The following is a 24,278-nucleotide window of genomic DNA, read 5'->3' as shown; positions in this document are numbered from 1 at the left end:
GTCTCTTCTGTTTGTTTCCACATTTTTCAAGTTCATGATCAACACCGAACGCCAAAATCACGGAACACCCTCGTGATTCAGCTGGTGACGACGACCATTTGTTTAGTTACAGGAACATTGGAAAAATTCCCGCTGTGGGGGTAGAGGTTCCTTACCTCGGCGACGGATCATCATCCATCATTCATCATTTTTAGGATAACGCTAAAACAGAAAAGTCGATCGTTTATATACAACAGGATCTGTTTCCACTGTCAATCAATATTGTTTCTGCTACTACATCCTACAGAGTTTACAGTGTCGAAAGGAGATAAGACCTAGTCCAAAGTGCATGATAAGTCTCTGTCTCTCCGACTGTCAGCCCTTGCTGTTTCGACTGCTCCACAGTTCTCCTGCCTGCTTGGTCTATGGCAGCGCAAGATTATTTTTATTATTGAACATATTACACTTCGATTCGATGTTCGAACGGTATCAACTCGGTCGTCGCTACCTCCACTACAGGCACCGTCTACCTGCTCGTCTTCTTCGTGCTAAGGTTTCGTCCTGTCGTTCTAGCCTGCGATCGCGTTATCGCTTTCCCTTTTCCAAGATTTTAAATAGGCACTCTCGAGCTGCAGCTCATTTAGTCTGGTATTGATCGTCGAGGTCTGCAACCGACTATGGTGGTTGTGATTGCGCGGAATCGCTCCGGATTTGTGTGATGTGTTGAAAAAAGATTTTTTGCCGAAAAATTAGCGAGAAGAAAGACTCAGAACTTTTAATCCGATACATTTTGTGAAGTGCGAAAAAAGGAATTACCCAAAAAGTGCTATGCCATCTGCTGGCAAGAATAAAATGATCGGCCCCTGGAGCCGTAGTGAAAGCAGTGGCAGCATGTTTTTGGCCAACAATAACAATGCCGACAACCTGGTGAAACTATTTTCCCGCACTGCTCCGACCAGTCCCCATTGGACCCCAGTCACTTCCCGGCACAACTCGCCACCGATGCCGAGCTCTCCGCTATCGTCATCGCCGCCGTCGACACTGCGCCGCAACTATTCCAGCACATTCATGCTGATCCCGGAAGACCGTGCCGTAGATCAAGTGTCGATGCCGGAAGCACCACCGTCGACAACGCTCAGCAATGGGGTTCACCACAAGGATGATCCAACGGCTAAGTACCGTGTTTCTAATGGACGTATCATACTTCGCCTCGTTCTTTGGTGGCCTCTGTTGTTGATCGCCATCGCTCAAAGGATACTTGGCGTGATGATGCAACTGTCCTGGCGTCCGTTTCTGATGGCGGCACCCGCTTTCTGGCTTTCGGCTTGTCTTTGGATGTTTTGGAAGATCATCGCTTTGCCGCTGACTTTTCTCAAATGGGCCCTCGTCGCTATGCACACTCCAGCTCATGAACGAAATCGTAAAAAGCGAACCATTTTGATAAGCTGTGGAAGTACAATTCAAACGCTCCATTTGGCCCGTAATTTCTATAAATCTGGCGCTCGGGTCGTCGTTTTTGAGATCGAAGGACTGTTTGGGTTGGCGAGATTTTCCACAGCCGTGAGCAAATTTTACACAATTCAACGACCGACACCGGAAACAGCCAATGAGTATATTTCCGCCCTCTGCGAAATCGTCGAAAAGGAACAACCCACACATTATATCCCAGTATGTGCGACTAGCGCAGCTCACTACGACGCCCTTTCAAAACCGCATCTGGAGCTCCGAGGATGCTCCAGTTTTATCCCTGGAGCGCAGGAAACCTCGGTGCTTGACGACATTCTTCAGGTGATGAAGAAATGTGAGTTCAACCAGATTGCGCTGCCCCCGCATCAGGTGATCAACAGCAAGGAAGATTTGTATCGCCTGTATGAGAATGGGTGGCTATCCGGGTATCGTAATGTGATGGTCTCCACCGGATTGCTTGGAGTCCTGGAGCGTACCAAATACATTTTGCCGATGAACCGTCGAGAACTAAAGCTGAACTACGAGATAAGTGAAATGCAGAAATGGGTAGTAATCAGAGATGTAATCGGAACGCATTATGTAACCTGCACCACAGTGAAAGATTCCCAAGTGGTGGCAAACGTGAGCTGCATCATTCAAAATGACACACGAAGCTTGGTCCCGGAAGAAAACACAGAAATTGAAAATTGGTTGCGCGATTTTTTCCGCAAAATTCGACTCCAAAGACCGCTGAATGGGCACATTAGTTTTCGCTTGGCCAAATGTCAATCCAGCGGAGAGATCCTACCGCTTGGCATTCGAGTCGGGGTGTCCCTTCCCTACATCTGCTACACAGGAGTCCACTCGAAAGTAATCTGCAAGCCTTGTCCGCATTTCAACCGGCAAAACTCCGGCCCACTGGTACAGGATGGTGGACGTTACTGGATTCATGATACGGTCATGCAGGCAGTTCGCCGGCCAAGCATAGATGCAGTGCAGCAGCTCATTGGAACCGTTATCGACAAGCGGGAAGCACTGTTCGTGTACTGGGATCCGTTGCCGTACTGTGCCTACTATCACTTCCAGCTGCCGTTCAACTCTGTCAAGACCTTCTTGCACAAGCGGCAGCGAGCGCGAACCATGCCACGTGCCGCTGCGCCAGTGCAATAATGACACGAGCCTGTCGAGTGATTCCGGGTTATCAGCAGAGATGACGGTGAATCGTTGGGTTGTTTTAAGAATTTCTTTTTATAATAATCGATTATTAGTTAGTTCTTATTATTCATAATTTTAATTTGTGTACGGAGAGAGAAGGAACAGACTTGCGGTGAGTGTTTGAATGAATGGGACTTACAACTAAGGATCCGGATTCTTTGTAATTATGTTTTATAATTTAAAATCTACTTACTAAAAAATGGAAAAGCATACTTTGGAAACAAGATGTTTTGGTTCTGTTGCTGGGCAACAGATTGTATGGAATTAATCTCATGCTTAGTGTCGTAGCTGCAATGTTTTCGATTACTTTTCATCTTTCTCTTCTTCGTTAACATTTCTCAAAGAATGAATATTTCAACGTTATTTGTTGCGATTTTGCCTTAACACATTAATAACTTCTTTTCAATATATTGTTTTTAAATCCGCTTTTTTATAAAATACTCAATTTGAGAAAAAATTTGAACAGAAATGGATCACAGCAGCTACGCACACATGATAATATAAGTGAGAAGCCATTGTATAGAATGAATAAACCACTGATACTAAAAGAAATACATTTTTCAAAAAAGTGCATTTTAGTCTTAAGAATTCAAGTACAAATTAAATAAAGGAAACCTATATTCTAACAAACGAATTGTGACTCTGGCATTAACGTTTTTACCGAAAGAAATAATATTCAATGGGATCTTGGGTTTTAAAATAGAAAAGAGAAGAGAGCCGCAGTCTCTTTTGGAAATGAAAATAAAAATCATTGTTGCTGTAACGGTTTTGTCTTCATTTTTTTCGCAACTTTCATCAAAAGAGGCAGAATTTATGAAAGTTTCAGGAGCTTAGTTATATTCTAGGATTGGCCATTTGGTTTCGGAGTTATTCCGAATTTAAAATGTGTTTTAGCATTTGCACATTTTCCAAAACGCATGCTGCGGAAATAATTAATTACAGGGTTTATACTTTTCGTTTCGGTGAGACGAAAACAAGCGATTTTCGAGCCGAAGGAGAATAAAAGAGAGAAACAACTTTCACTCGCTACTTTTTTTTCTCTAGAACAAGCCAGAAAGATAAACGAAAAACATGCCTACATGATGAAATTCTTTCCTTTCAACATTCTTACGCCTAACTTATTTTTCAGGAAAAATGTCAGTGTAAAAAGAATTTATGACAGCAATGGGATTCGAAACCAGAACACACATCTAGATCAAGCAGTCGATTGGGGATAGGTTATTTGTTCCATGAAGGCTACTCTTGTTTGCGTTGGTGAAGGTACGAAAATAATGAAAGAAGTGAGAAAATGAGCAAATCAACTTATCCCGGCACTGACAGTGAGGGAAAAAATAGTTATCTCTCATCAGGCTTATTTGCTTTTTCCTGGAATAACTTTCTAAGTAATTCCTTGATGAACTTCCGAAGGAATTCCTGGATGAACTTCCGAAGTAATTCCTAGAGAAACTTCCGAAGGAACTCCTGGAGGAACTTCCGAAGGAATTCCTGGAGGAACATCCGAAGGAATTCCTAGAGGAACTTTCAAAGGAATTCCTGGAGGAACTTTCGAAGGAATTTATGGAGGAATTTCCGAAGGAATTCCTGGAGGAACTTCCGAAGGAATTCCTGAATCAACTTCCGAAGGAATTCCTGAATCAACCTCCGAAGGAATTCCTGGATCAACTTTCGAAGGAATTCCTGGAGGAACTTCCGAAGGAATTCCTGGAAGAACTTCCGAAGGAATTCCTGGAAGAACTTCCGAAGGAACTCCTAGAGGAACTTCTGAAGGAATTCCTAGAGGAACTTCCGAGGGAATTCCTAGAGGAACTTCCGAAGTAATTCCTGGAGGAACTTCCGAGGGAATTGCTGGAGGAACTTCCGGAAGAATTCCTGGAGGAACGTCCGAAGAAACTCCTGAAGGAACGTCCGAAGAAATTCCTGGAGGACCTTTCGGAGGAATTTCTGGAGGAACGTCCGGGGGAATTCCTGGAGCAACTTCCGATGGAATTCCTGGAGGAACTTCCGGAGGAATTCCTGGAGGAACTTTCTTACTAATGGGTCCTGTCACCTCCGGTGGTACAAAGGGCCGACTTGAAAGATCTCCATCCTGAGCGATGTCCAGCTATCACTTGTCATGTTAGATTTCGGTCGACTTCTTTTATTTCTTTATTGAGGCTCGCCGCCATGAGCCTCTAAGTCTCCCTCTGCTGCGAAGTCCCGCTGGGTTCCAGTCTAATGCAAATTTCTAATTTCTTGAATACGCAAATGCAGCCCTTGCTTTCTTGATCCGTGCGCCTATTTCGCTCTTGGTACCACCGTATGACGCCATTATTCTACCAAGATATTGGAAGCTATCAACATTCTCCAATGGTTTCCCAGCTACTGCGAAACTGGAAGGGGTCACCGTTTTTACATTCAACGATTTGGTTTTGTTGACATTGATTACTACACCTGCCCAAGGGGAGCGCTCGGCAAGATCGTTGAGCTTACTCAGAATATCAGAGAACGCTTGAGCTAGAAGTGCAACGTCATCAGCCAATTTGGAGTCGTTCAGGTGCTCCATGATTTTAGTTCACGGTCAATCGCACCTACCAGAATCTCGTCGATTACGATGAGGAATAGTAACGGTGATAGAATACATCCTTGCCTCACACCAGCTACGACCCGGATAGGTTCGGACAAGACCCCATTGTGCAGCACTCTACACGAGAGCCTCGTACTGTACCTCGATGAAGCCGATGATTTTCTCAGGAACCCCCTCCCCCCCCGCCCTCGTATATATTCTCGTGATTGACACGGTCGAAAGCTTTTTAGTAGTCAATGAATACCAAGTAAAGGGACTCTTGGAATTTGTTGACCTGCTCCAGAATGATACAGAGCGTGACAATATGGTCCACACAGGATCTTCCGGCACGCAATCCGGACTGCTGCTGCCGGAGAGTCGCATCGATCTTCTCCTGAATCAGGGCTAGGATTACTTTGCATAGAACTTTGAGAAGGATACACAGCAACATAATGTCTCGCCAGCATACAGCAGGTCACCCTTTTCGGGCACCTTCACTAAGATACCTTGCACCCAGTCGACCGGGAAAGTTGCGGTGTCCCAGATATTACGAAATAAACCATGAAGTAGTTGAACGGATGTCATGGGTCAGCTTTGAGCATCTCGGCTGACATGAGATCGACTCCTGGGGCTTTATTCGATTTCATACTTTTGATGGCTGTTTGAATCTCTAGCAGTGATGGAGCTTCGGTATTGACGAGTGTTATACGTCGGATCCTAGGCAGATCATGCCGAGGTGGTGGTGGCCCGGCTGGCACTTGAAAAAGTTGTTCGAAGTGCTCGAACCAGAGTTTCAGCTGGTCAGTTGGGTCGGTCAATAACTGATCATTCGCGTCTTTCACAGGCATCGTTGCATTCATCTTCGTCCCGCTTAAGCGTCATGAGATATCGTAGAGGAGGCGAATGCCCCCGGTTACTGCGGCTCTCTCTCCTTCGTTGGCCAGAGAGTCTGCCCACGCTCGCTTGTCCCGTCGACATGAGCGTTTTACTTCCTTCTCTAGAGCCGAGTATCGTTGACGGGCTAAGACTTTGGCTCCTCTGGTTTTCGATCGCTCTATCGCGGCTTTAGCTTCTCTTTGTTCCTGTATCTTCCTCCAGGTCTCATCGGTGATCCATTGTTTTCTCTGGGTGCGCAGTTCGCCCAAATTATTCTCGCTGGTGGCGATGAAGGCATTCTTGATGGCGGTCATTGGTCTTCCACGCTGCCACCTTCCGGAATATCTGCAGCATGCGTCTCCAATTCTTCAACGGAGGACCGTTTCACCGGCGTTTGTTGAACCGTCGTTCAACTCTTTCCTCCTGACGGCGAATCCGCGCAATGCGCAGGCGTATTTCGCCGATGAGGAGGTGATGATCAGACGCGATATCGGCACTACGTTTACTCCGTACATCAAGAAAGCTCCGTTTCCATTTTCGGCTGATGCAGATGTGGTCGATTTGATTTTCTGTAAAGCCGTTACGGGAGACCCACATGACCTTGTACACCGGTCGATGAGGGAAGAGCGATCCCCCGATCACCATGGCAGTATTACCACAGAATTCTGCGAACAGCTCTCCGTTTTCGCTCATTTTTCCGAGATCCTCATGGTTCGAGTTGGCGGATCCGATCATCGCATGAAGAGTTGCAGATCGGCAGCATCGGTTGGCGCATAACATTGGATTATAGTAAGACTTCGGACTCGTTTTCTAAAACTAGCAACGATTATCCTTTCACTTATAGGTTCCCACTTAATAAGCGCAGATTGTGCCTGGGCGCTTAGAAGCCAACTACACGATGCCGGGGAGCGTGTTCACCTCGTAAACCAGAGTATAGCAGAACTGACGGCGTTCTGTGTTCTCCAACGTTTGGCCAACGGACTTTACTCAGTCCCAGAATCACAAGCTTCATGCGGCGTGCCTCATTGGCAAATTGTCCCAATTTACCCTGCTGGGCTAGGGTTAAAATGTACCATGTCCCTTTTGTTGTTTCGCGCTAAGAGTCGTTGGCGTAAAATCGGACCGTATTCTTTCATTATCGGATTCTCAAACAAATTGATGTTTCGGGAACAGTAGGTTGGTGTCCCAAGGTTTCCTATCCACCGGGATGGGGCTGCCATCTTAGGTATAACTTCCGGGGAATAGCATTTCATACTCCTCCGCTGGATGCTAGAACAGACACTGTTGGAGCCGCACCTCCTTGGTGAACAGACGCTCGGGTCAAATTTGTATTAAGTCCCACCTAACACCAGAACTAGGCTGGAGGAACTTCCGGAGGAATTCATGGAGGAACCTCCGGGGATCCTGGAAGAGCTTGGGGAATTTTCGGAGGAATCCCTGGAGGAACTTTCGGGGACATTTCTGGAGGAACTTCCTGGGAATTTTCAGCGGAACTTCCAGGGGAATTCCAGTAGGAAATTAGGGATGAATTCCGGGAGGAACTTCCGGATAAACTTCTGGAATACCTGGAATAATCTTTCGGGGGAATATCTGGAGTAACATCCAGGGGTCCAGGTTTCCAGGTTTCCTGGAGGAACTTCCAAAGGAATTTCTGGAAAAACTTCCGGAGGAAATACAATAGGAACTTCTGGAGGAATTCCTAAAGGAACTTTGAAGAAATTCCTAGAAGAATTTCCGGAGGAACGAATTCCAAAGAACCTGCCAAATTTCTGAAGATTTTTAGTGCATGACATAAGTTCATGCCGACTCCATGCCACTGCCGCTGGCTGAAAATGATATATCACGCCACCGCCGCCGCATTATTTTCAATTGGTTTCAAAAATATAGCCCCGGAAGCACAAAACTACCATGGAATGACTTAACTTGTGAAATCATGAAGTTTGATATGTCGCATGATGGTATTCGCCTATTTCCGTGCAGTGACCCTGTAGCAGGTACCGACGGAACGTCTGGAATCCGAAATATAGGCCATATTTTGGGCCGATCAAATTTGGCATGGTTTTTGCGTCGTTCCCATTCAAATTATCTAAAATAGTCACTTCCAAAGTATGCTGGAAAATGGCCAAATGCTAACACCCATGTTTAATCCGGAATAACTCCGGAGCCATGAGGCTGGAAACTGGTTCCTGAAACTTGAATAAATTCCGCTTTGTTTAATGAAAAATGCGGAAACGGAAAGGTTAATATCGACGGTTTCGTGCAATACTAAAACAGATCGAAATCCGTAAATTATCAGAAAGAAAGTGCAAAAATTTTTGGCTAGAAAATAGCACATTTTTATGTATATACGCATCTAATTGCTAGGCTAAGGAGAGCCCCCAATACTGATGAACGTTGCCTACAAAGGTACTATCCCGTCGGATAGCATCAACTGCAGACTTGTTCCGCGCATCAGGTATTCGCCATACGTCAGATAGGTACTGCATAAAATTTGCGTAGGCGATGTGCCCACACATTATCTATTCATTTACTTCTAAGCTGCATACGGCATAACCCGTAGCTATGGCTGTTAAAGCACGAATATGGATTTCCAGATAAGGATAGGATCTTAGCCGACGATGTTTGACATTATGGTATGTAAGGATGATAGAATAGAGCTGGTTGAGGGGCTTACCGTCGGAAACGACACCAGAAGACACTTCGATCGAATAGAGTTCGCCATCGTGTCAATTGACCATGACCATACACAAAACGCTCAAAAGGATACAGGTGGAAGACGGTACTTGGTGAAGGCAAATGGATCACCTGTTGGGGTAATTCTCGCGCAACTAGTGTTGCCCAAATGAAAATGTTGTCCAAATAAAAATAAACAAATTCAAGCGTGAAGGGAGAAGCGACTGCGTCAAAGATTTCGTGTACGACATAGACCATAGATGACCCTACCTTCGTCACCTTTCCACCACGACGAATTCCTCATGCATTACGGCGAGCAATAACGGACGAACTGGATACGATGGAGCGAATGGGTGTCATTCATCCTATCAGTAAACCAACACCGATAACAAAACGCAATGGTTATCGTTAGGCAAAAAGGTAACCTGCGAATCTGTAGCGACACTTCTCAAGTTAACCGTAACCTCCTCCGTCGAATGCACCCCCTGTCGACAATCGTATCGTCGATATCTGTTCGTATCATTCATTCCAATTTTTTCACTATACTCGATACGAAAAAAGGTTCTTGGCAAATACCTTTATCGGAACGATCGATGGAATATCTGGCTTTTTCAACTCCTTAGAGTAGATATACATGCAAAAGACTTCCCTCCGGAACAGCGTCAGCCCTGGAAGTTTTTCAAAATTAATGGGACTTATTTGACTAGAGGGCGTTGAGAGTTTGATGGAGGATGTACTCATGTATGCCAAAACGGAAGACAGGTTAAAGGAATTGACAAGAATTGTTTTGAAAAGGATCGAATTGGCTGGACTTAAACTGAATAAAGAAAAATATATTTTCAATCGAACACAGTTAGATTTTTTGGGCATATTGTAACACAGCAAGGTCTACAGGCAGATCCGGAAAAGTTGAAAGCTATCCAGCAGCGCAAATCACCAACATGTAGATTGGAATCACAACGCGTTCTAAGGACAGTCAATTACGTGGGGAAATTCATCAAAAATCTTTCAGCCATTACCGGAGCCTCTGAGAAAATTGTTGACGAAGAATGTTGAATGGTTCTGGGATCATGAGTAAGAGGATGCTTTTTGTAAAATTAAGCAATTGACGATTTCACCTCCTCTTTTATGTTTTTACGATGTCAATGCCCCAGTAACTTTTCCTGTAGATGCGAGTTCCAAAGCTTTTGGGGCGGTACTGTTGCAAAACGAAAAACCTGTAGCATACGCGTCAGTGTCCCTTACATCGGCACAAGAAAACTATCCACAGATCGAAAAGAAGGCTGCTGCGATCCGATTCGCCTGCAATAAGTTCCATAAGTATATCTATGGAAAAGATCTAGTCATTGAAACTGATCATAAGCCTCTTGAATCGATTTACGAGAAGTCTTTGGATAGGGCTCCTCCACGACTCAAGAGAATTCTGTTGAATGTTATGCAACTCGATCCAAGGATCTAATAAAAACAGGGAAGGTCATTCCATTAGCAGACATCCTTAGCGGGTATGTAGAAAACATGATGCCCCAGAATGAATTGGAGGTTCATATCTTGCTCCAAATGTCTCAACCTGCAAGACTTGAACTAGAGAAAGAAAGTGCAAATGACCCAGAACCAATACACCTTTCGAAGATCATTATGTTCAGTTGGCCAGATGACAGACGAGTCGTTCCAATCGAACTACGCTCTTATTGGAACTTTCGTGATGAATTGGCTTGTTGCGAAGGTATGGTATTCAAATCGCACCAAATTGTCATACCAAAAAGATGAGAATCAAGATGTTAGCGATAATCCACTCAAGGCATACAGGAATCCAAGGGTGTATAAGTCGAGCGAGGCAACAAGTATTCTGGATTCGAATGACGGCTGAGATAAAACAGATGGTGGAAGTATGCACTGTTTGTGAAACGTATCGACGTTCGAATCAGAGGCATACAATTATCAACAATCAAGTTCCTATTTTGCCTTTCGAGATCGTCGCATCTGATCTGTTCCACTTCCATGGAGATGACTATGTATTAATTGCAGACAGCTATTCAGGATATTTTGATTTTAAGCGCCTGAAACAAACTTCGTGTAGCTCAGTCATTGCAGTTTGATGGTTTGCTTGTCATGGAATTCCTCGAATCTTAAATACTGACAATGATCCACAGTACTCTTCAAGAGAATTCGCCAACTTCAGCAAGGAATGGTGTTTCGATCACGTAAGCTCTAGTCCCCTTTTCCACACTAAGTGTTGGATTGTCAGAAAGATTCGTCCAAACAGCCAAACATTTGTTCACCTGTCATAAGACGAGTTTATACAATCCCATTATCCACTTAATTGTATCCTGACAGATACGTATTTCGACCTCAAAGAAGGCCGTCTTCAGTGTCTCGTACTTGACTCGACTTAAGTCTTAAGTCGAGTCAAGTACGAGACACTGAAGACGGCCTTACTGTTGAGGTCGAAATACGTATCTGTCAGGATACAATTAAGTGGTGGAATTCAATGATTGTATAAAATCGTCTTATGACAGGTGAAAACATTCCACTAAAAAGCTCAAAATAATTTTCTTATCAAACATTTGTTGAAAAAATGTTCAAAAGACAAAACAGATATTGATCTAGCTATGATGCTGTTACGGAACACCCAAGGGACAACGAGTGACAATCACCAAGTCAGCGGCCCATGGGACGCCGTTTGCGAACACCATTACCGAGCACGCAGAAGTCCTTGGAACCATCTATTGTCGACAGGGTTCCAGAGAAGCTGGAAGCCAAACGAGTACAGCAAAAAGTATATGCTCCGGAGTTTACAGGAAAGCAGCATGTAATGATACGCAATACATAGTCACGGACATGGAAAGCGGGTGATATCGAAAGAAAACTAGAACAACCGAGAACTTACTTGGTGAATCTTTCAGATGGTCAGATAGTGCGCAGAAACGCCCGTGATATAAGAAGAACAATCTCGTCGCCGATGAACATTGAACCTACGACTTCGGAATTAAGATTCCACCTCCGGATACCGATCCTGAAAAGGAAAGGATACCACACATGCTCGCTGAGATAGGCGTAGAGAATCATCAAAGCGAAGCACAGGTGGGACAAAGCACAAGAAGTGGTAGGCTGATTCGTTGCAGAAGAAACGACGATTTCGAATATTATTAAGGCTCAAATTACCGTCATCCAGTCATTGACGAGAAAGACAGCCACGTGCTCGTATCACCCCCAGTAATAAAGACACCCACCGAGGAGAAAAAGCAGTCTCCAGCTGGACGGGTGAAGTATTTTGTTTCAAAACTACATCTTCCAATAGCGAAGACTGATTATATCCGGTGGATGCTTCATTTGGCTGTATTTCGCTTTAGTTTTCAAAAACTGATGCTTGATGCTTGGTACCTTGCGTGAACGCGGCGTCTACGCAGCGTAAAACCGCTACGTGGGCATCAGCCCTAATGCGGTTTTGGAAAGGGAGATGTAACATGAGTATAGTTAGCCATTGTAGAGCCCCTTATTCAGTTATTAGTGTTACACACACAAACACTTATTCCTATGTAAGACACTAAAGAGAAAGCCATCATCAATAAATCAGTTTGTTATAGATACGCGTCCGAGTAGCATGTCATTCTTACAACAATAAGGGGCAAGCTAGAGTAAACGCGACATGCGATGCGACGCGACGCGACAGTGCAATTTGACAGCCCGTTGATAATGATTTTTATTCTTTTAAATTTTACGTCGCGTTTACTCTGGCTTGCCCCTAAGGATCCTTTCGCCCAACGAAATGGCCTTAACAGGTCACCCCAAAGGTCGCCAGGGATAGGCGACAGTGGGGAGCATGACAGGACAGAGGATGTGCCTATCAACATTAAGATGAATAAGACCGGCCATGGAAGAACGGCCCAGAAGAAGATTACGGACGGACATCACGAATGTGATCATGTCCTTCGTGGACAATCGCTGTTGGGGCTTTAAGCAGCTTTAATCATAGAGGCAAAGCAGGAATGTAAGTCTCTGTTGGAGCCCACCACTGATACAGAGGCGGTGCACAATCAGAACTGTCATTTTTGTTGATTTTGCTTTGCTGCGTCGCGGCATGCGTAAAATTAAAAAATGATAGTTGTGCGTTGCTGCCGTATCGAGTGGTGTGAACCCGAAAACGCGAGCACTTTGAAACTTGGATTCCGTAAGGTCACTTAAACCATGATATTTGCGGATTTAATAATCATGTCTTCCAAATAAATGGATGATTCAACATTTCACTTGAAATTCGTAGGCATTTTCATATCTATCTATCTATATAAAATGAAATGGCCTCTTCCTATCCGCATAAATCGGAAGCGGCTGGATGGATTTTCATCATTCCTTCAACAGATATGTTCGATATCATTTTCGATGGGTTTATATGATATTCCCTCATGCAAAAATTAACGAGTAGGGTTGAGTACCTATATCGTAAAAAACTAAGATTCAGATTCGTATGAAAATTTTGCATGGGTAGTTCACACGCGCATTTTCGCCTACTATGTTGCAGGACAACGTCTGTCGGCTCGACTAGTTTGTCGACATGCACATTTAAACAAAACAAATTTGCCGTTTGAGTCACATCATCAGTATCAGGATATTGTAAAAATCCACTTTTCCGCTTACTTTTAGTCGCAATGAAAAATAAGCGCCAGATATCGTTCTGCAGTAAAACATACTTGCAGAAAAAAAGCTATTTTGATGTTTTTGATAATTTGGCCGCCACGTGATGGATTGTGGCGATGAATGCTTTGACAGCACATGCTTTTTGTACTGCGGAAAATTTTCACATCTATGAGAGCCTTGGAAAATTATCACAAAAGTTGTCATTTTGTTGCAAGGCACAATATTTATTTTGCTGGCGCACGGCTGTTCGAGTAATTTTGCTGAGCTGCAGAAATAAAAACTGAGTGTGTACATCTCGATGTTCTATATCTCGATATCCCTCCATCTCCATATGTCGATACGTTTCTCGGTCCCTTGAATCTACATACATTTGGACTTTCTACATCTCGATGACTGCCCTGTCAATCTCGATATCTCTAATTTTCCTTCCATTCCTTGATCTCTCCTTATCTCGATGGTCCCTTCAATATCGAGATGTGGAGAGGCGACTGTATCACCGCCACTTACTAACAGGTTTATTGCATTATCGGTCCGATATGCTTCCATTGCAATAGCATGAGCAAAGCCTAATATCTCATCGTGATGAGATGATTTTTTATCGATAACACGTTTTATTATCCTTGTAATTATTTTGAAATTTTGTTATAATTCTTGAGAATGATAATCGCTCCATTGCATATCAACTCGAAGAAGCATCCTAATCATGGTTGTTGCCAAATTTGTTCTTAGATATTCGCCCATTTTTATGAGATATGATAATACATCCCGGGAGTTTCCCAAAACGGATCAAAAGACGGTGATTTGCGTCATTAGTTGGTGACCAATGAACAAGAAGGCCTGTCGAACATATTTGACTGGCTTGGCGACTGCACGAAATCAGTATGCAATGCAGCAAGCAGGAAACAAATAACCTTGAGGTTATCGACAAAGGTGAAGAGCTGCTGCTGCATTTACCGGTCAGCAATCAGTGCAGCCCATTTTGAGGTTGAGAACTGCAGTATTTGTCGGTATTCACCGAATGGGGAATTATATTTTTAAATCAAATTTTCTCAGAAATTGGTGATTTTCTGCAACATAAAGCATGTTCTATAGAACATAGAACAAACATGAAAAATTGTTTTTGTAAAATATCTTGGCTGTGCATATGCACAGCACATGTTTCGAAAATGGACAAATTGATATGAAATTTGCGAAAAAGAATCCACGTGTCTTGGAGGGACTCGAATCCTCAACATCCTATTCTCTATACAAAATTCAGGAAAAGTTGTTCCTTGAAATTTCTCAATTACTTGGATTTTTACCAGTACAAGTAATTAAGATGAAAAAGAAATCTCACTGTGGAACTTCCCAGAGGGCATTTCTCAAGAATTTTATTTAGTTCATTTTAACAAAAGTGAACTAAATAATATGAAAAGTTGGAAAAGGCCTGTATTATGTCCCATGTCCGTGTTACATGGGAACATTTCCGCAGGCCTGAGGAAATTTCCAAAACCCCACCCAGTGCCGTAAGTGCCAAAAGTGGGGTCATGGAACCAAGCATTGTCACATGGATGCTAAATGCATGATTTGTTGTGGAACCTCTCACGCCAAGGACGCATGTCCTGTGAAAGAAGATGCCAATAAATTTAAGTGCGCAAATTGTGGGGCAATCATAAATCCAATTTCTGGGAATGCCCTTCACGCAAAAAAGTTTTGAATTCCCGTGCAAAATTGATGACGGGAAATTCCAATCGGATCCCAGATTCGACAGGTAGAAATTTTTGAAACGCTCAAAATTCGAAACCAGTTACCGGTCGAGCAATTCATACCCACCAAAATCCACATACAAATTGTGCCACACCTGCCGTTTTTGAAACCTTGGGAGTTTCTGTTGAAACAAATTTTGGACAATTTTCCTTCATTGCAGCCTACTTGCCTTTTCAATGCAATGGGCAGCAAAAGAATTTGTTGAAAGCTGATCTTCAAATTCTGACTCGTAACAAATCAAAATTCTTCGTAATTGGTGACTTCAATGCCAAACACCGTTCATGGAATAATGCTCAAAGCAATTCCAACGGCAAAATTTTATTTGAAGATTGTTCTGCGGGATATTATACTATTCAATATCCCAATGGCCCAACTTGTTTTTCATCCACTCGAAATCCTTCGACAATTGATTTGGTTTTAACTGATTCAAGTCAGCTGTGTGGCCAATTGGTAACTCATGCTGACTTTGACTCTGATCACCTTCCTGTGACATTTGAAATCTCCCAAGAAGCCATTTATATTCCAATCAGCTCTACTTTTAATTATCATAGAGCTGATTGAGATTTATATAAAACATATATAGATAGGAATTTTGATGTTGATATTCCTTTGGATACCAAAGTGATATTGACAATGCGCTCGTATCTTTGACAAATTTAATTGTCGAAGCCAGAGGCATTGCAATTCCTAAATGTGAAATTAAATTCAACTCCATTATTATTGACGACGATCTTCAGCTACTGATCGGTCTTAAAAATGTGAGAAGAAGGCAATACCAAAGAACTCGCAATCCCGCTTTGAAAGTTATTTGGCGAGATTTGCAAAATGAAATTAAAAAACGTTTCGCTATTCTGAGAAATACTAACTTTGAGAATAATGTTTCGAAGTTGGATCCCAATTCGAAACCCTTTTGAAATTAACGAAAATTCTTAAAAACCTCAAAAGCCAATTCCAGCGCTTAAAGAGGGAGATATAATTTTATTAACAAATGGCGAAAAGGCTCAAAAACTTGCTCAGCAGTTCGAGAGTGCCCATAATTTTAGTCTAGGTCTCACTAGTCCAATTGAGGATCAGGTTACACGGAGCTTCGAAGACATTCTCAATCAAGAGAATGTTTTTGACCCTTCGTTGGGAACTAATTTGGATGAAGTGAGATCTATTACTAAAAAAATTAAAAATATGAAAGCCCCGGGTGATGATGGTATTTTCTACATACTTATCAAAAAACTTCCTGAGAGCTCTTTATCCTTTTTGGTTAATTTATTTAACAAATGTTTTCAATTGGCATACTTCCCAGATAAATGGAAAAACGCCAAAGTTGTTCCAATTTTAAAGCCGGACAAAAATCCAGCTGAGGCTTCTAGTTATCGCCCAGTCTTATTGATTATTATTATCGCCCCGCTTATTGAAGAAAGCAAACTGTTTGAAAAGATTATTTTAAATAGAATGATGGTTCATATTAATGACAATTATATTTTTGCTGATGAGAAATTTCGTTTTCTCCATGGGCATTCAACCACTCATCAGTTATTAAGAGTTACGAACTTAATTCGGCTCAACCAATCCGAAGGATATTCGACTGTAGTTGCTCTTCTTGATATAGAGAAAGCATTTGACAGTGTTTGGCTTGAAGGTTTGATTGTAAAATTGATGAATTTTAATTTTCCTCTGTACATTATTAAACTGATCCAAAATTATTTATCAGATCGCTCACTGCAGGTAAACTATCAGAATTCTAAATCTGATAGATTACCTGTAAGGGCTGGTGTCCCTCAAGGCAGCATACCGGGGCCCATATTGTATAACATTTTTACTACTTACCTGATTTACCACCAGGGTGTCAAAAATCTTTGTTGGCAGATGACACAGGTCTCTCAGCCAAAGGGCGAAGCCTTCGTGCCATTTGTAGCAGATTCCAAAAAAGTTTGGATATTTTCTCCACTTACTTGCAAAAATGGAAAATTTCCCCGAATGCTTCCAAAACTCAGCTTATAATTTTCCCACATAAGCCGAGAGCTTCTTATTTGAAACCTTCTAGCAGACATATTGTCACTATGAATGGGGTTCCAATTAATTGGTCTAGCGAAGCTAAATATTTAGGACTTCTGCTAGATCAAAAATTAACTTTTAAAAATCACATTGAAGGCCTTCAAACCAAATGTAACAAATATATTAAGTGTCTATATCCACTTATAAACAGAAAATCAAAACTTTGTCTTAAGAACAAACTTTTGATTTACAAACAAATTTTTAGACCAGCCATGTTGTATGCTGTGCCAATATGGACTAGTTGCTGCAATACTAGAAAGAAGGCACTTCAGAGGATTCAAAATAAAATTTTGAAAATGATTCTGAAGTTGCCTCCGTGGTATAGTACCAATGAACTTCATAGAATTTCTAATATTGAGACATTGCAACAAATGTCCAACAAAATAATTTCCAATTTTAGACAAAAATCGTTGCAATCTTCTATTGCAACGATTAACTCCTTGTACCCTTAGTATAAAATAGGGTAAGTTTAGTTTAAGTTAAAAACATTGTAATTCCTACATGGTTCAATTCAACCAGAAGAAAAATTCTAACTGCCAGAGGCAATGAATTATTGGCAGTGGCTGGTTTTCTACTCGCCGCTGCTACATCCAGGCGCTACAGTATATGCGCAAAATAGCCAGCATGAGTTAACCGCCAGAAATTTGTATGGCAAAGACATCTAACGCGGGTTTTCTCAAAATTAGGAACTCTTCGTGAAAAACTATTTGGTACCAGTTATGAAGGATGGTGTCCGCTACTACGCCTATCAAATGTTTTTTCGATAAGGGTGCTTAATTTTGAAAAATCGAACCATAGATATGGCTTTCGCCATACTGGTTTCAGAAACTTAACTCCTAGTGTGCCGCTGTAAGCACGCTCAAAGCAGGCGATTCATTGAAATGTATTAATAATAACTAAAACTGTAACATAGTAAATAAGGATGATAGTGTTAAGAAAACACGGAACACCTAGTCTAAAGTCATGTCCATTTAGAATCCGGAATCATTTATTGTATTGCAGCGGCACGGAAAGTGACCGCTGCAAGAATTCTTTTACAGCGGTTTGTCTACCTAGGCGCCCACTTGCTGTGGTATAAATTTCACGATGTTCCGTGAAGCGAGTCAAAAATTATTCCAGATGGAAGTCGAGAGGAGAGAAAAAATCTGCACAGCACACCCACATTGATAATCCTGCTCTTCGACGATGGAACCTACCTCAAGATAGATTTCCGACAGCTTCCTAGCCAAAAATTCTACATGGCGACGGCAAGAGGAGTAGTTCCTGCGAAGTTTAAGTTTACTTTTTGGACAAACTTGCAAATAAAAACAGATGATTTTGGCAAGGAATATGCAGCTGTAGAGCAAAGACCTAAGTGTTTGTGACGAATAAGACGATGGACTCAAAGCTGTACAAGGAGGAATGTCTCAAAAACCGCGGTCGACCTTCCATAAAGCCCATAAAGGTCCCGTGAAGTTTTGGCCAGATTTGGCGAGTTGCCACTACAGCCGGGAAGTCATCCAGTGGTACCGCTATAATAACGAAGATTTCATCGATAAAAACATAAACCCACGCAACTGCCCACAGCTCCGGCCCATCGAGACATTTTGGGCAGTAATGAAGCGGAAGCTTAAGAAAAATGGAAAAGTGGAAAAACAGCTCGGGACGCGACTCAGATGACCAAAATGTGGAACAAATGTGTCAAGGAAGTTGACTCCGGAGGTGTGCAACTTTGGATGAGAGGAATGAAGAAGAAGGTGCGAATTTTCACTAGAAACAAGAAGAAATTATTTGTATCAATAATTTTTCCTTAAAGTACAGTGAATTACCCTTATTTTGATGTATAAACCTTACTTGTACGTCAATCCGTTACCGAGATACAGGTAATTTTATTATTCCGGATTCTAAATGGACATAGCTTTAAGAGATGAGTGCATGTATTAGATAATTAGCAAATAAAATTACAATGATATGGAAATGCTAATATCATCTTCCAAACTTGGACGTACATGTTCATGATAGCATTAGAGGCGAAAGTATAGAATTGATAGTTCCGTTAGGATACGGCAGGCATGAAGAATGTTTTTATAGAAGTCGATTTGAAAGCGAGCGGAGGGGCAATATTTGTGATGGCACATATCGCACGACCTTCCTTCTGCCAAGCTCCCGTATGAAGGGGGAGGGAAGAATATCAGTGTGGAAGCTGATATATCTCCACTGGCAAAAGGAAGGTGGTTTGACTTGCTCATATGCCATCGCGTGCGGAAGGATTTGCTATCGACGAGTACTGTCTCCAAATTTCTAATATGACATCAGCATTTAGTCGAATAGGATTTTTATTGCACAGTTCTGTTTTCTCATTGCGTCCGTCTCGTCGCAACCAACTTGGCTGCCTCGGAGAGAACAAAGCAGAGAAAGGCACTGCTGCTGTACCGTCGACCAATAACAGCTGAATTGATGGATGCCCCCACCAAGGGTAGTACACTAAATTAATGATTTCGTGTGTGTTACTTCTACGTGAAGTTAAACGATTTACAATGATATGGAAATGCTAATATCATCTTCCAAACTTGGACGTACATGTTCATGATAGCATTAGAGGCGAAAGTATAGAATTGATAGTTCCGTTAGGATACGGCAGGCATGGAGAATGTTTTTATAGAAGTCGATTTGAAAGCGAGCGGAGGGCAATATTTGTGATGGCACATATCGCACGACCTTCCTTCTGCCAAGCTCCCGTCTGAAGGGGGAGGGAAGAATATCAGTGTGGAAGCTGATATATCTCCACTGGCAAAAGGAAGGTGGTTTGACTTGCTCATATGCCGGACGGACGCAATGAGAAAACAGAACTGTGCAATAAAAATCCTATTCGACTAAATGCTGATGTCATATTAGAAATTTGGAGACAGTACTCGTCGATAGCAAATGTAAACTAATTTTAAATTCACTTCTAAAATAAAATGAATAATTAATCTTTTACTGTATTTAGTTAACCTTGTGAGTAAAGAGGTATGGAGTTCCCGACCCGAGGCATAGTGTATCCATTGTGCTTGCCACCGAAAGGACGACAGGATTACACGGCGTGTTTGGTAGAACAATATTATCTCACAAAAATGAGCATTGTTAAAATTTCAACTACGGGAAAATATTTTTTTCATTTCCTGGATATTTCAAAAAAATCTACCGAGGGGTTCCGAACAACTTTTTTTTTCTTTTCCAAATGGAACCTGCATTCTTATCTAATACCAGCCGCCAGTCACGAGTCACTCCCAAGTTGAGTATTTCATTCATTTTTTCAACCATTCTTCATGAATCAAAGGCAATAAATGAATGTTTTTCTTATTCTTCTATTTCAAACCTAATTTCAAGGGCTCAGATGTGGACAAGCATTACGGAGCCAAAATTATTAAATTCAACATTTGGCTAGCAAACATTACCGCTACGCAATGGTTAAACTAACTGGTATTTTTTAACAGCAGGGAGGGACCCTGATCAATTTACTTATGTTTTGTTACGCTTTTTGAATTTAAATGTAAATTAGCAAAATTCGTAGAGATTTATAGATTTATGATTTACAGATATATAGATGCATAAGAGTTTTAAAAATGATTGTTTGAGCTCAAAAAACGATGGAATTCCGACATTCAAGACTTAAGGATTTTTGAAAACCTGACGATTTTTATCACATTTTCAAGGATGATATTATCAAAATATTTTACCTACTTGTGAGATGAGCATGCCAAGACCATGCTGGAGGTGGCTGAGTTGTATCCCCGGGTTGGTGTAGGAAATTTTTAGGTTATATATTTTCTTGGCATGATGGGATGTTTTTTTTTGTTTAGAAAGTACGGAATTTGTTTTATTGAGTTTTGACAAATATTAGCGGGGCTTAATGATTGGTAAAGCTTTTTGAAATTACGGTTCTGATCATTGTTGATCTAGATTTTTTCCTTTAGGTAGATGAATGGAAGTGAAGCACATCGATCACTTCAAAGTCTGAAGGGTGTACCAAGAATCATGGCAATAAGAGTCGTTTAGAAGAAAAAGCATTTGAAGTATAATTTTCGTTTATTGGTTCACTGTTCTGAAGTGTGGGACAATTTTGTTTTCATCAGATTCATCCCTTTTCTGACTAAAAATTCAAACTTTTGAAAATCTTTCACAAAACGACCCCGATTCCAATCATCCAGATTTTGTGATTGCGTTTTCTGTTGGTGGTATTTGGCTTGGCCTCGGGCTTGACCTAATAATTAAATGTTCTTGAAAGTGATTGCAATAATGCGACTATAAAATGAACATTGAACTAAATTTTGAATGAATCAATCAAGGTAACTCATTTAGCACTAACCGTATCAAAACAACGGTTCAACAATTGACAGTAAGAATGCAAAATATAGTCGACTCTCTAAATCTCGATGTTCTATATCTCGATATCTCTCCCTATGTCGATGGTTTCCTCGGTCCCTTCAATCAACGTACATTTTGGGTTTCTACATCTCTATAACCTCCCTATCTCGAAATCTCTCTATCCCGATGTGACCATCCTACTAGACCTATCCTACTAGAACTAGACCATCTTTGGACGATAACAATACACATCAACAATAAGTAATGACATTTGTTTTGTTGTCGTTTTTCATAGCAACAAGCTTTTTTGGATCTAGTACCCATTTAAATTTTCCTTCCATTCCTCGATCTCTCCCTATATCCCTATAAGTGAGTTGGAGAGAAGAAGTGCTAAGATATTAACCAATACGAACAGAAATAATAGACGATAATAGACGAGTATCACGGAAGAAATTTCAAGTGAGCCATAAAGATATCAAAAACGGCTCGATTTCACAAAAACTATCGCTGGAAGAAGGATGATTTTCGGAATAAAGTCATGTTATCTGACGAAATCATGTACAGCATATTTGGATCAAATGGCCGATGTATGGTATGGAGGAAAGGAATATCAAGATACAGCCGCAGAACCTCTTTTCAGCAGTAAAGCATGGCGGGGGCTCCGTCATGATCTCTGAGGTGCATGAGCGCAATCGGTGTGGACAAATTTCACATTAATGAAGGAATTATGTATCACAAAATGTTCTTCCGCATTTCGAAAGAAAATTTGAACGCCAGTGCTGAGAAATTGGACTTACAGGGAACATACATCTTTCGGCATGATAATTTTCCCAAGCACACAACCCGAAATACTAAGCTGTAGCGAAATACTGCTGCAAGCTCGCCGCACTTGTGTCCAGTTGGTAAGGGCATATCGTCCCGCCTACATAGGCTGACCATACGTACCGTATTTAACGGGACAGTCCCGTTTTTTAGACCTAATTGTGCTGTCTCGTCGTAATCTAAAAAATCCTCAATTTGTCCCGTATTTTTATTGATTCTTTCAAAGAGCTCCAAAATATTATTCAAACAAATACATTATTTTAGGCAATTAATGTTTATTTTAGATTATTATTTTTGAACCTTCCGAAGTAGGAAATTATTTTTTTTTGTTCATGTGAACAAAATCAATAGACAAGATTCCCAAGGTGTGAGGCTACTTTAAGCATCATTTAAATCAATTTCGATAAAAAAACGTGAATAGATAAGATTTAACATCTGCCGGGTTGTTACGGAGATCTTGAAATATTTTCCGCGCCAAATCCGCGCCATTTCTGCGCGACATGAAATCCATTTCGCGCCAAATCCGCGCGACCCAGAACTAAATTTTAAGCAAATACACGTGAAATATCAATTTTGGTTTCCACAATCTACTAAACGTCTTCTCTTCGAGATCGTTTTTTAATATTCCTGATTTTAAATATGATTAAAAGCTTCAATTTTGCACTTGTTTGTACCAAATTTAAAAAAAGAACTAAGAAAATCTCAGTTAATTTAACAACCCCCACCGACCATCTAAGTTTTCACCACTAGAAATACTGAAGTTAAGAAAACAAGAACTAAACAGCCAAAACTATTTCAATACGCACCGCTTTTTAAATGAAATGATTTTGACATTTTTTGTTCCGTTATTGTCAGTGGAATTCGGCACAAAGATGCAGATCATAATTGATGAATAGATGAATAAAAAAAAAATAACAAATAACCAAAAATCTTCTAAAGTAAAAAATTATGCAACTTTGTTGTAATTATAAAATTGCGAAGAGCTTCGAATATTCCCGAGAATATCTGTCGAAATTCATCCTGGTATTCTTGCAAAAGTTCCCCAGGGAACTTATGCAGAAATTCATTCTGGAATTTTGTTATAAATTGAATTGATAATAATTTGATGAAAATTCAAGTAAATTATTCAAAAACAACCTGCGGAAAATCTTTAGAGACTACTTGCGGACATCCCTTCATTAATTCCTGTGGAAAACGGTTTGGAAATTCATGCAGAAATTGACTGTGGCTGACTTGCTGCGTAAAAACTTCCGAAAAACCTTTCGTCAAATTCGAGGCTCAATTTGTAAGTTTTTTTTTTACAGATATTCCTATGATTACCGCTAATAAAATGTTTGAGAAAATCGCAACGTGAATTCTTGCGGAATTTTCTCTGGGAATCTGGGAAAAAATCTTCCGGAAATACATTCGGAGTTTCCTTCATGAATTCCTGTGGAAATCGGTTTGGAAATTTCTGAAGACTTCCTCTGGTGAATGCCGGTGAACAACATTCCAAGAATTCTTTCGTAAATTCAAGGCAACATTAAATTAATTGCTGCGGTCAGCGCTGCCGTCATTTACGTAGAAATTCCCCCATTTTTTTTATAATTTAACGGATTCTAAATGCTGCAGAAATCCTCTCTAGGCTGTAGACATTTATTTATTAAATTCATAGAATCCTTGTTAAAATTTCTTAGGGGCTTTCGTAATTTTTCTGTGTATATTCCTGTAAATGCACTTACCGTTTTGACTCAAATTCTGAATGTGACTCATATTCCAAACACTCGTTTCATAAAGGCCATTTTGGCTTTTTTCGTGTGTTTTCATCCAAAGGAGCTTGAGTTCGTCTGTAATCCTTATGCTCAGTTTGGAAAACCGATGAAAATTATATTGTTAGGGCGCTAAAACGCCAGTATTCGGAATATGAGTCATGTTCGGGGATTTGATTCAAAACGCTAACGAAAATGAAGCCCATCTAGATAGACCATAAAAC

The 24,278-nt window shown here is 41.2% G+C and overlaps 1 protein-coding gene across 1 annotated transcript; it reads left to right on the top strand.

Moving 5' to 3' along the window:
- The first annotated feature begins 613 nt into the window (after positions 1-613).
- LOC134228129 (uncharacterized) lies at positions 614-3,274 on the top strand. Its single transcript, XM_062709911.1, has one exon. It carries the CDS (start codon positions 808-810, stop codon positions 2,593-2,595), a length of 1,788 nt encoding a protein of 595 aa, XP_062565895.1. The 5' UTR covers positions 614-807; the 3' UTR covers positions 2,596-3,274.
- The last annotated feature ends 21,004 nt before the right edge of the window (positions 3,275-24,278 follow it).

Source organism: Armigeres subalbatus, chromosome 1 (assembly GCF_024139115.2).
Source record: "Armigeres subalbatus isolate Guangzhou_Male chromosome 1, GZ_Asu_2, whole genome shotgun sequence".
NCBI lineage: Eukaryota > Metazoa > Arthropoda > Insecta > Diptera > Culicidae > Armigeres > Armigeres subalbatus.
Note: the sequence above shows the minus strand (reverse complement) of the source record. Positions and strands in the feature narration are given on the sequence as shown.